Source organism: Lipophrys pholis (genome assembly GCF_963383615.2).
Source record: "Lipophrys pholis genome assembly, chromosome: 4".
In the NCBI taxonomy this organism is placed as follows: domain Eukaryota; kingdom Metazoa; phylum Chordata; class Actinopteri; order Blenniiformes; family Blenniidae; genus Lipophrys; species Lipophrys pholis.
In genome coordinates, this window is record NC_137637.1 from 28,430,904 (window position 1) to 28,444,249 (window position 13,346).

Genomic DNA, 13,346 nt, shown 5'->3' on the forward strand with positions numbered 1-13,346 from the left:
AAAGACAAAAGAACTAAGGTGTTACGAGGAAAACTAAAGCCTGAAATACAGGACGACCAGAGATCTCAGAACCAGGCTAAAACAACAAACTAAAGAAACTTGAGCGAAAACAAAAAAGCTGCTGAAACGCCTTCTTCCACACCCTTCCTTATTGTTAATTCCTTGCAGGCTGCAAATATGTGAAGAACAGGAAGAGGAAACAGCAATCAACACAAAGGTAGCGGCCCCACCAACAACAGGCAACACCTCACAGCGCTATCGCTTTAATACAAGTGAGCAAGTATTAGTGTAAAGCATCGGTATTGCAATACTGCAGCTACGTACATGTGCAATGTCTTTATATAGGACAAGTTTCCATTGCCAGACAACCCGTGCTGTTCTTCGTTTCATGCAATGATTTTTCTTCTGGGTCCGTTTCAGTTTCTGTGATAAAAAAACCCAAGAAACTTCACTATCCTCCATTTCAGCCCTCAGCTAATGTGCAAATAGATGTAAAATGCATTATTACAATAACACACTCGCTATCAGCACTTTGTGGGTCAACCTGCTAATGCAACAGAAGTAACATGAATATTGATGTGGAAACGTCACATGTTGCTGTGAGGAGGTATGTCATGTTGAATTATTTGTTTCTTCCACAATAAAAGAGCGGACAATAATGTTAATGTAAACGGTTGGTTCAGTGAGCAGGGCAGCGAGAGACAGCAGCTGTCTCATGTCAGACAAAAATATCAGTGAGTCCATTGTAACTTCTTGTGTTACTGATTTCAGATTAGTAATCAATGTGTAATCAAAACTTTATGGTTGAAATATCTTTTTCTTTTCTTTTTTGTACAGAACTTTAAGCTGGATCTTATGTATGAACATTGATGGAAAACGTTATAATCGTTAAGATAATTCTAACATGTGGCACACACCATTTGTGAAAGTCAGACTTGCAAGTTTATCGTCAATCTTTTGGGATGCTGTATATTCACTTTATGTTTCAGTCATCACTGAACACCACATGAAAACCAAGAATATAGCAGTCTGTTTCATCCCTAAGAAACTCATAAATAACTGCCGTTTTTCACTCACTTTAATCTGGCTGGGAAAGTGATTACAAGTTTTGAATGTTGTTACCAAACAGTTGTACACAGATGTTAAACTCAAGCTTTTTGTTTTTACCTTTTAAATTTGTGACACCATTTTGAATTATATTCATAGCACATAAAATCTGTCTCGCTATTGCCCTTTAATAATAATAATAATAATAAGCTTTAAAGCTGATGGACAAGCTGAAGAAAAACAGTCCAAAGAACACTTCACAGAACAAATTTGTAGCAAGACGGAGGCTCGGCTGCCTGTGCTTCACTGCCACATTCACGTGCTTCTGCTCAACAAATTTAAGGCAATTTCCATATTGCCACTCTCTCAACAGTTGTAGACTGTGCTGCCTTTTCCAGTCACTTGTCAGCAGTGTGGAAAAAAATGTAGAAAGATCCCAGGTATCCTGGATGCAAGTCTGCAGCTGTACCAAGAATGGATAAATAAGTAGCAACATCCACATTCTGACACACGCCCTTACATACTGTTCCAATCAGGCACTTAAATATCAATACGTGTCATGTTTACCATCATAATTCAGAATGTAGGCATGCAGACATGTTGTAAATTCAGTGGTAGCTGTGTGGCGTTACACTAATGACTTCACTCCCACTCGCCTAGTGTGGATGCATAAAAAATTAGCAATAGTTTGCTGTAGGCTCTGGAGGAAAACTCCAGGGATCATTGAAATCATTAACGTACAGACAATATACAAGGAGACCTTGGAGAGATGCAGCACATTTAGGCTTTTCCATCAATATCCAAGACTTCGTTTGAGGTATTGCTTCCACAACGTTTTTCAAACTGTACACACATATCTGCTATTGAAAAGCAGTGCGGTTGCTGCAGCAACACAAACAGAAATTGCAGGGTTTGATCCCAAACAGATGAAGCGAAATCTTACCAGGCAAAAACAATATGGGAGAGTATTGGTCACAAAGTCAAATCTGTGGAAAACATGAGCAACAAAAGAGAGTCAGAAAAGATGACAGGACTAAATATCTTATGATGAAGTCTGTAAATAATGCTCGTGGGGAGCCTGCTGAGGAAATACCTCTCACCATTTCACTCTCAACTCACCAACAACACAGCGAAGAAACAGCACTCTTCAAAGTGACCGACGACCTGCTGATTGCAGCTGACTCTAGAGTTTTATCCATCCTCTTCCTCCTCAATCTGAGTGCAGCTTTTGACAGCATCTCCAATACTGTCCTCCTCCACAATTTGCCATCTATTACAGTATCCAACAGATCCCTGGACTGGTTCAGTCATATCTTTCTGATCGCACTCATTAATTTCATTTCCAGCCATTTCCCATCTCATCCGGTGTCCCTCAGGGCTCTGCCCTGCGTCCAATCATCTTCATTGTCCATCTAGTCTTATTTGGCCATATTTTCTGAAAATACAATATACAGTTTTATTGCTATGTGGATGACACTCAAATCTACCTTTCAACATATATTTTCTTTTTATAACAGTCTTTTAACGTGTTCATTATGTACACTGACCTTGGGTGTCTTGAAAGGCGATTACAAATGAAATGTGTCACATGGAACAAACACGATCTTTCATATTCATGAAGGAAACGCATGTATCCTTACCTCGAACTCCAGTTGCCATGAACGAGCTCACTGAACTATATCTACAGAGACATAATAAAATCCCAAATGCGAGTGAAATCAAAATAATATCTACCTTGGAAAAAACTGTTCTTTTATCTTTACATATTTTCTGATGGTACTTGCACAGTCCCAAAGCGTGATCTTGAGGTTAAATGGTGACTCTATTACTCTCCGTAGGCGTGAATGTGAGTGTGTGTGTGGTTGCTTGTGTCTGTATTTGCCCTGTGATGGACTTGTGACCTGTCCAGGGTATACTTCGCCTTCACCCACGCTGACTTCCAACGCCCCTGTGACTCAACGCGGCATCGGTCATAGAGGAATGGACTAAACAGGTGGTGGGCGAATTAGATGAATTCTAATTTGTTCCTGATGGGAGGAATTGGAAGTTCTGCAGCAGCACAAAGTCCTTATTAATCTCTATGGCAAAACCTCACAGCCATCATTCCCATAGTTTGGGAACACATGATGTGTGGTAATGGCCACGGAAAATGGGCAGGAAACAGAAATTCTGTTTACATGTAATATGAACTTTCAAAACCATTAATATTTACAAAATAGATACAACATTAACAGAATACCTTGTCTGTGTTCATGTGGCGCTCTGTTGTCGTATCTGCCATAACACAATTTCCTATCATTTATTGAAAAATCAACATCCTCATGCATACAGTGAAAACAGCCCCTGGCACAACACCTGGAGAACCTATATTTACTATATACTGCATCCTAATGCATTTGAGGTTGGCGGAGCTTAAAGAAGAGAGTGAAATAGCGCATGGCAAATGAAAGCAATATTGGCGGTGAATATGAGAAGCCCTGGCTGCAGTATACTCGGCTCTGTGTTCGACTGTCACAGTCTTTTCCAGTCCTTGTTAGGATGGCCTAGTTTCACTGTAAAGGCTTTGCCCACCTCCTCACACTTGTTTTTTTTTTTCCCCCCCCCTTCTCCCTGAGGGAAACATGTTACCCAAGTGTCTCTCTTTAACCTGGGCATCACTGCATACAGCACTCGTCTGGTTTCTTGTCTTCCCCGGGGCTCAATTAGAAACATCGTTGAATGGACTTCACAGACAAAATGATCACTGGTTTGCATGCTGAAAAAAGACGACTGTGTTCACTTTACACACCTCAACCTCTGAGATGAAATTACTTGTGACATCTTCATCTGCTGCAGATCACAGCTCTATACTGGCATTATGAGGAGGGGTGTTTGGAGGAGCGCAAACTAATTAAATCTAAATCCAAATGAAAGATAAATAAAGTAGATAATTGTTATGACTCCGTTGCGTTCACCTCCGCAAAAAGTCAATACATTACGACTTAAAGAGTTACTGCAATGATGTGGTTGGCTTTCTGGTACATATTAGTTGTGATCCAACTAACCACTACTAATATATACCAAATCATTGCAATAAGTCTTTAAGTAATAATGTACTAATCAACGTACGTTACTACTGGTATACTATGTGGTATGCCTCAGGTTGTTTAATCACTTTATTGCTATCATTACACTCAAGCTGCCTGGTTTCATTTCAATTTTATAGCTGTAGAATTGTTAAAAAGAAAAAAGAAAAAGCAATGAGTGAAGACTTCTGTTTCTTTTTCTAATATAAATTAAACATTCAGTTCATCAATGTTAGGTAATGCTTTTGACAGTGCAATTTACAAATGTGTAAAATACGAGGAAATTTTCCAATTGTACCATGGAAATGCTGAAGACTGTTGTCACGAGTACCATAACATCATATCTTCACAGAGCTTAATTTCTCTGCTTTCGTGTAGTTTTTGCATGTTCGTAAAATCAGATATGGTCTAGGAGTGAATTCCTGTTAGTAATATTTATATTAGATATAATGTCATAATATAATAGAAAAAGTCACTTCAAATTGTGTCTAGAAATAACTGATAAAAACATCACTGACAAACAAACGCCCAAATACACAAACAAACAAGCAAGTAAACAAACAAACAAGCAAGCAAGCAAACAAACAAACAAACAAATAAATAAATAAATAAATAAATAAATAAATAAATAAATAAATAAATAAATAAATAAATAAATAAATAAATAAGAAAGATTCTTATGAAGTGACAAAAAAAATCTTCATTGACAGGGACCAGCATATACAACTTTGTTCAGAGCTACTATGAGCATGCCAAACCTGTAGGGGGCAGTGTAACGAGAAGCATGAAACCACGATAGCCAATCAGAATCCTGGAAAAAAAACACAATATCACCAATTGTAATGTAAACATCCACCTACCACCCCTTTAGATTCAACCGGAGACGCAGAGTTTATCCAGATCGTCACTGTGGCCGGAGTCGTTTGCGGTGACTCGTAGCTGCGTTTATGTGTAAATGCGCGGCCCAAACGCAGAGAAATATCTCTGTTTCTTAAATACCCGGGTACGTGTAAATGTGGCCTGACACTAGGAAGACATAAGTCAGCATGAAAACACAGAAAAACACATAATTAAACACCAGCGTGGAGACAGCTCATACATACTTGTATAAATAGAAAAAAAACTAATGGCACAGAAAACACACTGCATAAAAGGAAACAAAAAATAATGTAATACATGAATTAAACAACAGGTTTAATAATGCTGTTGCAAAATAAAAATAATTCCTAATTTCCACTGAAATGTAGATCTATGTGAATGTATTTTTGCTTTTCTCCATCACTGAACTATCAGGGCATTACTCCTTTGATTGTACAATAACTGCGAGATATTCATGAGGTGCTGTTTCCTAGCAACATAGTGTATGCACTGTGTGCGCCGCTCTGATCACTCACCACTAAGACAATGAAATGTCTTGAATTGAATGAAATGGTGGAGGGGGGAAAAAAAAGTGTGTGTGGGGGGGGGGGGATTTCAAACACTTCCAGTTAATTTGCATGAATTATTCTTCATAGACACATCCAGTGTCACTCCTGTGTCTGCCCGCTGTGACTTGCTCGAGCCCTGGGCCACTGGCGCTGCCTCCAGATCAGACTTTTTACAGCACAGCAGCGCCGGGCCCGTCTGCGACGGTACACAATGGTGCCGCTGCACAGCTGAGAGAACTCAGCCACAGGACCCCAGAGAGGAAACATCACTGCGGCGCGCCGCACAATCCTGCCTTGTATTGGTGCTCAATTCGAGATGAATGTGCTCCGGCACTCCTCCTGTCACCTGGGGGCAGTTGCATTGTGTTATCTTCAGGTGCACCGGGGAAAAGGGCTGTACCTTGTGGATAAACATTACACCCACTCAGCTATTCTTACCTGCGTGAGGATTGTCTCTGCATTCGGCGCCCCGCTCCCCGTCCACACTGCAAGTCAGACACCGTTTAAATGGTTCATGGAATTAATTGTGTTTTGATGACTAATGCCAAATTAAATTACTTTTGCAAAGCTGCCTTGCACAGAATCCGGTTCGCATTTGTACCTTTAATGGACTTTGGCGTGATTCGATTGTCTTGGGAAAGTGTGCCAAGACCTGTTTCAAGAGCACATGAAAGGATTAATAATTGCACCGCGATCCACTCGTGGTGTGATGAGTTTTGTGTACGCTCCACGTCTAATATGTCCCGCTGATGTGTGAAAGACGTTTGAATTAATTTCCTCTACTAATCTAAAGCAGCTGTCTTTGTCACTGTGATCACGTTGTGATGTGACGAGGTTGACGCTCAGGAGGGAAGCTTTTTTTTTCTTCCGTCCCGCCGTATTTTGTTGCCTGCATTCACACATAAGTTATTAGCTTGTGTGGACAGACCTCTCCACCTCTCTCTCTGGGAAATCGTATCTCTCTATCTGCAATAACACACTCCGGCAGATTGCATTGAATTCCCCAATAGTCTCGTTGTTACGATTGCCAACACAGATCTCTTCCTGAATGCAATGTGCGGCTGAGCCTCACGACAACATCTCAAGTTGTCCTAAATATTCTTCAGGTTTCCTGCAGAATTCGCTTTTTCGTCAGGCTGAGGCGCACCGAAGCGCGGCGAGGCCGGCTGTTGGAGGTTTAGCACGTATTCCCGTCTCCTCCACGGGTATGAAGGGAGCCTTAAGTTGTAATCACGGATGGGCTGATCGTTTAAAAGAAAAGTTGTCCCAGTTTAATGCTCGTCTTTCGTAGTAATTCTTTTTGTTTAACATTCAGAGTATTTGCTAATTCATTAAACAAATTGGGTTGATTGACTTTTCCTTTTTTTTTAATCAAGTCATTCTTTTTCTACTAAAGTGTACACTACACCTTTAATTGAGTTTTTTTTTTTTTTTATCATTGAGTGGATGTCATCTTTTTTTATCGTGACCCGAAAAAAAAAAATCTGTGACAGCAAAACACTCCAGTTTACCATTTCTATTATATGAATGACGATTATCGCATAAACACAGGGGACTCTTAGTTCATTGGAGGAAAATGCTCTTGAACAAGGAGTGTCAAACATGGTCAGCGCTCTAACCCTAACCCTTGAGCAAGAAGCTCCAATCTGTCCTGCTCAGTTCCCGAGCAAATTATGAGCATTTCAAAGAAAACACTGACTTTGTACAAATATTTCTTAGTGGACACAACATAACACAGAGAAACCTAGATCATTGCAAGCAAACCAGCATTCATTCATGTTGAGACTGTCGTCATTTGAAGTAGTAATTGTTTGGTTTTGTGAACATATAGACATTTTCATCACGGACACTCGGCTCAACAACAAAGATAAACTTTAACGTCGAAATTCAAAAGTTATTACAGGGCTATTTTACCGGTCAGGTTCACTCGAGATGAAATTAGGTGGTACGTGGCGCCTGAACTAAAAAGTGTTTTACAAAAGTAACATGAGACAATGTTAAAGCATGAAGCCAGCGGGCAACACAGAAGCTCTATAAGCACCGACTGACTGCACGCTGGAAATGTTCCAATGCAGTGGGACTTTCGGTCGAGCTGTCATAGATGATCTGCAGTGTTGTTCAGACTATGGAACAAAACTGTGATTGCTTCAGTGGTTCTATAAACTTTGTGGGAGGAATGTTGTATCCTCTCACAGTGTTTTTTATTTTTTATTGGAAGTTCTCCATCGAAGCAGCCAAAGACTGACTTTACTTTGCTGGAGTCACTCAAAAAAACCGAAAAAAAAAACCCAAAACAAATATCTAAATGAGTTTATGAAAAAAAAGAAAAAAAAACAAACAGTGAGACTCACGTGGGACTGATTATTACAGTTTTGCTGGCTTCAGTTTAAAAAAAAAAAAAAATCACATTAGAGGTTATTTAGTTCATCTCCCACATCAGTGTCTCTCCAGTATAGATTTCATTTGGCAGACAGCCAAAAATCTCTTTCTTCACCTATAATTGTGTGAAGCTCAGATGGACTGAAAAGTCTGCGGGTTTGTGACTTCAAGCTGAAACGTCAGCAAATATTTCTTTTGAGCAAATATATAATAATACGTCAGACTACCCAAAAAAGTAACACCGCGTGTGGTTTTCATCATTCGGAACAGGATGCCATATTTCTGAATTTGCTGTAATAAATAGGAAGGCGGCAACTGCAGCGAGACCCACTGCGAACGCCGCACTGTGCCTTGTGAAGATGTCGTACATTCGGCCGCGCATATTGCTGTAATCTTGCACTTGGGCATGCATTTAGCACCCTTGCTATGCAACAACTGTTATTTGCGAGGCTTTTGTGGGGCGAGCTCCAGGATTGGGGAGGCGTGGAGACGATGGATGCAGAGAGCCCCCCGCGTGCAGGGGCCTTGGATTTAAGCAGAGCCTACCCATTCATTTGATATAATTTCATGTCTCCTTCCACCGGCTCTCCGTCCTTGCAGTGCTATTAACAGAGCAATCGTAACAACATGTTATTCAGAGGTTGGCAGCCATTGTCCTTCTTCCCTTTGGGTGGACAAACTTGTTTTTAAATCGCTATTGTTTCTTCACAACGGGGTAGAAAGCACACAGAGGTTCCTGCAATCATGTACCCGGAGATAATATAAGTCTGCTAATGTATCCTTCAGTATTTTAATGAGATAACACGCTGTACATGGCGGGTTGACTGCAATAACCTACTGGAGGATATTTCTTTCTTTTTGAACAAAATGATCAGATTAAAAAAATACTGTGGCAGCTTTCTTGGAATAAAACCTATAAACAGACATTGAAGATTGGAAACATTTTTAATAGAAATTAAATTTTTGTATATAAAAACAAAAACAAAAAGAAATGAACAAAAAAAGAAAAAGAAAAGAAAACCTAAACATGCTTCACACACTTCATTAGTTTTCATGAGATTTTACAAGTACATAGTCAGATAGCCAGGCACTGTATCTTTTTGTACATTTTCCCCAATTTTAGGATATGTCAGGACATAAAGCAGACATCATCAATCTATTTAATAACATACATTAACTTGCCATTTAATTTGGCCAGCACTCACATTTTATTCTGCAACACAAATGGTGTTGAAAGTAATACAGAGGGAGGCATGGAAAGCAGCATTGAATTCACAACACAAATGACCCCACAATGGGTTTTTTTATTATTATTTTTTTTTTATCTCCCAAGACATTAGAGGGCTTTTTAAACCAACCAACTATTAATCTGATCACTGAGCTCAGGGTGATTGATTGAGATATTGTATCGCTTTGCAATTAGATTTTCATTTGTCGAGAAGCCTTACAACTTCCTGACACTTCTTCCTTATCATGGGAGTGCCTGAGGAAGACATGTACAGTAATGAATTTTCTCAGTAGCTGGTCCATTATGGATATCACCTTCAGGGCATATTGCATGATCCTCTCAAGGGCATACTTCATCTTAATTCTCCCCGCCCACCCCTCCTCCCCCCCACCTAATGGATCTGTACAGCTAAGCTTCACCCTTACGTGCCGTACGTGAGACCAAGAGAGTAGCTGGTGGCAGTGATGGGAGGGTCATCCTGGATGGCAGCTCGCAGCGAGATCTCCTGGCTAAAACACTGTTCAGTTCAACCACGAGCCACTGTTTTCAAAGCACATACAGGTACGCAGAGGGCAGTGGCAGCCTTGGGCTGGTAATACAAATCATGGCCTCACGTAAGCACAGATAAACAATCACTCACTAGACCTTCACCATTTGAGAACAGTTTTTTAACGTACAATAGGCTTGGGCCCAAACAATTGTTAACAACGCTGCAACAGAGTTCAAACGCATTCCAAAGATAGTGTTTTCTTTTTTTTCTTCCCCCCCCCCATTTTTTTTTTTTTTCTTGTTGTTTTTTTTTCATTTTATTCTTTAACAACACAACACAGGATGTTGAAACTGGCATGCTCAAAATCGGCAAAGACCATCTCACACACAAAGTCAGTATTGTGAAACTCTGCGGGATCCTGGAGGAGGAAATTAAAAATAAGTTGTGTCTGGTAGGTATCTGTTGCATTTGGTCTTGAGATGATCCCCATTTCCTGTCATCGTGAGACCAGAATACATTTAGAAATAAAAACAAACACAAGCCCTCCCTCTTTTTTTTCTTTTTTTTTTTAAATTAAGTCCACGGACTGTGTTTTCATGCCTTTTTGGTGTTGTTTTATTCCTTGTGATGCCTCAAGAATTCAAGATTCATTGCAGTTTGTAAAACTTGCGTACGACATTAAGAACACCTGAACATTTTCTTGATTTCAGTTCGGTTTCAGTCAGTTCTGCTCAGGATGCCAGTGAAGTCCTTGAAAACGGGCATTACTGAAATGTAAACACTCTAAAGGAAAGAGTCATCCTTCAGTCTCTCAGCCGCTGCCATACAAGTATTTCTTATTTTTCTTTCTTTTTGTGTGCGTGTGTGTGTGTGTGTATCCTTGTGAGGCAGACAGAAGATGGGACTTTAAAAATGTACTGTTATCTGTTCTGGTCTCTTGTATTGTCCATCCCTGCACCTCTTTGTGGTCTCGCCGCATCGGGTCACGTCTTTGGGCAATGCATCGTGTGAAATCCACCCGCACAATCACACATCCACCTTTATTTATTTATTTATATATTTATTTTTTGCCAGCTGTGTGAAATTCCACTGCATGTTTTTTTTTTTCTTCTTCTTTCTTTTCTTCTTCTTCATCTTTCACTGCCGGGGTGAAAATCCCAAATTGTGATAAGAACCTTTGTCCCTTAGATTGCATGGTTGCTGTAGCTGATGTAGGTTTGCTTTGTAGAGAAAGCTGAAAGAGAAGAAGGAAAAAGGAGATTGAGCCTCAAACAGAGTCGAGGTGTGCCATTGTAATCTGTAAGATGAGCAGCTTTTTCTCAGTTTTCTTGGGCTGGTTGATCAAGGTTGAAATGAAATGTCAAATAATGGCTTCAAATTCCATTTACATTCATCTGTGTCAGACCGTTGCGTTGTTGTGACCTCTGGTTGTCTTCAAACGGCCTGTGTGAAGTTTAATGGACAAATTATGGATCAAATGATAATTCAAAAAAACAAGATAAGAAAGGAATACTGATGCTTTATTGTTGTTTCTTTTTTTTAAATGTATTTACTCAATGAGTTAAAATTGAGCGAGAAACAGATCGCCGTGTTCAATGATTACGGCTTAAATGGCCAAAACACCTAAAGAACAGAGCGGTCGCTTAAGAGAATAATGTAACATGTGGCTTTTTATTAGGAGATATATTAAAACTCCACAGCAATCTCAGTTTTTTGTGGCCCCAGGGGAGAATTAATTGCCCACCGCTGGTCGACACCCAAAAGAAATCACCACCAGCTCCGTTTTTTTTTTTTTGTTTTTTTTCTTCTGCAGCTATCAGGACTCGACTTTGCAGTTGTCTCCACAGACCGTGTCAGCTGATCCGTCGAGGTGGAGCAGATAAATCCTGACATATCGCCACCAGATCGCAGCAGTTGTGGGAGCCGGCCCAGACAGGAATTTTTCAATTTCATCCCGCCGTATATCCACATCGGCGATGACAATGACAAATGGCGCTTATTCAAATATCCATGCTCTGTTCGGCCCCCTGTAAACGCTAACCGCATCAGGATAGAGTGTGGCTGGCTATCAATTCTGCATCCGGGCCTTCTTGCCACTTATTGGAACAAAAGGCCTTATTAACCTTAGAGACTCCGGGTAAGAATTGAATTAATGCTTTTTTGTGTGTTAACATATGGCCGCTGCAGCCGATGTGTGCTGTGAGAGCTGAAGGCTCTCACAACGCGGCACCATTGTTCTTTCAGCGCATTGTTACACCGTTTATATTGATTGCTGTTTTTGTGTTAACAGTAAATACACTGTCAGCTTTTTGTATTCTTCTTTGAAAGAGATCATTTCTCACTGCTGCCGCTATTAAAAGTAAAGGAGGGAAATGCAGCTTTTAAAATGTGTGACAAAAAGGCTCCATGCCTTCGGAGTTTGGGCCAGATGGCGGGGATGTATCTCTGTTGACAGACGTGACCGATTAAAAACCTTTTCCTGCCCGAGGCACGCAGAGGAAGAGCATGTTGGACGTCACACGAGTAATTTCTGCTGAGTCAATTGCTGAAGTCATTATCGACTTTGCTTGTATAAATCCAGAGTGTGTCAGTGATACAGTGGCGCCGCGCATTTTTACTGGCTGCTGCCGAGATTACGGGGAGGAAGCTCATGCTGAGACTCAGAAGAGTCAGATGCTCTTTGATTGTTTGTAATCTGATTACTGTTTCAGGTATAATCTTTAGCATGTGAGCAATGAGAATGAAGGGCACGAATAAGAAAAAGAAAAAGAAAAGCCAATCGAGTAACAATAAAAAGTTTAGATTCAAACTGAGCTCAAATCAATAACATGCTTGGCTTTATTGTGTCTTAACTTGTCTATTTTTTTTTTAAATCAATAATTCTGTTGAGTAAATCTGTTCGATTCCAGAGTCAAACCAACTATGGAAGACCGTAGTGGCCAAGAGGTTGGAGAAGGGAGTTTGACTTCAGAGGTTCAAATCTCATATCGTTAAGTTTCACTATGAAAAGGATCAGTAAATTGCGAACCCAAGGCGATCAAAAAGTATCCTTCCTCTTTCCTTTCAGTACCCACAGCCCTACGGTCATGGAGAATGTATGATGGCCACAAAACCTGTGGAAACACGACGGGCCGTTTGGGTATGTTTGTTTTTGAGGCACTATTGGTAGCAGAGGTGTGCAGAAATGAACATCATACTGGTTACCTTTCAACAAGAAAAAAAAAAAGTAAAAAACTACAAAAGTTTTATATTGTAGAGAGAATTAATACTGCAATCTGTCTGTCAATCTGCCAATGAGCATGATTTGACTTGTATTGCATTTAAGCGTTTTATTTCACTCTTACTGTAAAAATATAATTTCTCTATTTTTAGATTCCCAATGGCATTTAACTCACTTTAACTTACTCATCATCTAGTTACTACGATTTTCACACAAAAAAAAAAAGTTTCTCAAAGTCTGTGGTTCCTGAGGGCTCATTTTGATTTAACAAAACACACAAATAAACCTTCTATTAGAATGAACTTAAACACTTTTCAATTTAGGGCACTTAAGTGGCCTGTGAATCATTTGAAATACAAATTGTAGCAGCATTCAAACACATCTTAACCAACTTATTGAGAAATTGATTATAAAGTTGAAATAAAATAAAGGCTTTTTGAATTAGGACTCTTTTAGTTGTTTCTTTTTAGCTTACAGGTGGCAACCAAAA

The 13,346-nt window shown here is 39.9% G+C and overlaps 1 protein-coding gene across 2 annotated transcripts in view; it reads right to left on the reverse strand.

Annotated features, from left to right (window-relative positions):
• Positions 1 to 10,705: 10,705 nt before the first annotated feature.
• Positions 10,706 to 13,346, reverse strand: part of LOC308109110 (metabotropic glutamate receptor 4-like) — a 187,143-nt gene continuing 184,502 nt past the window's right edge. For both annotated transcript variants that reach the window (XR_013935317.1, XM_080462482.1), the window contains one exon: positions 10,706 to 10,870. Coding sequence is in view for 1 of the 2 variants with exons in the window: in XM_080462482.1 (XP_080318608.1) it covers positions 10,821 to 10,870 (50 nt within the window). In the remaining variant the exon portion in view is untranslated. The remainder of the gene's footprint in view (positions 10,871 to 13,346) is intronic.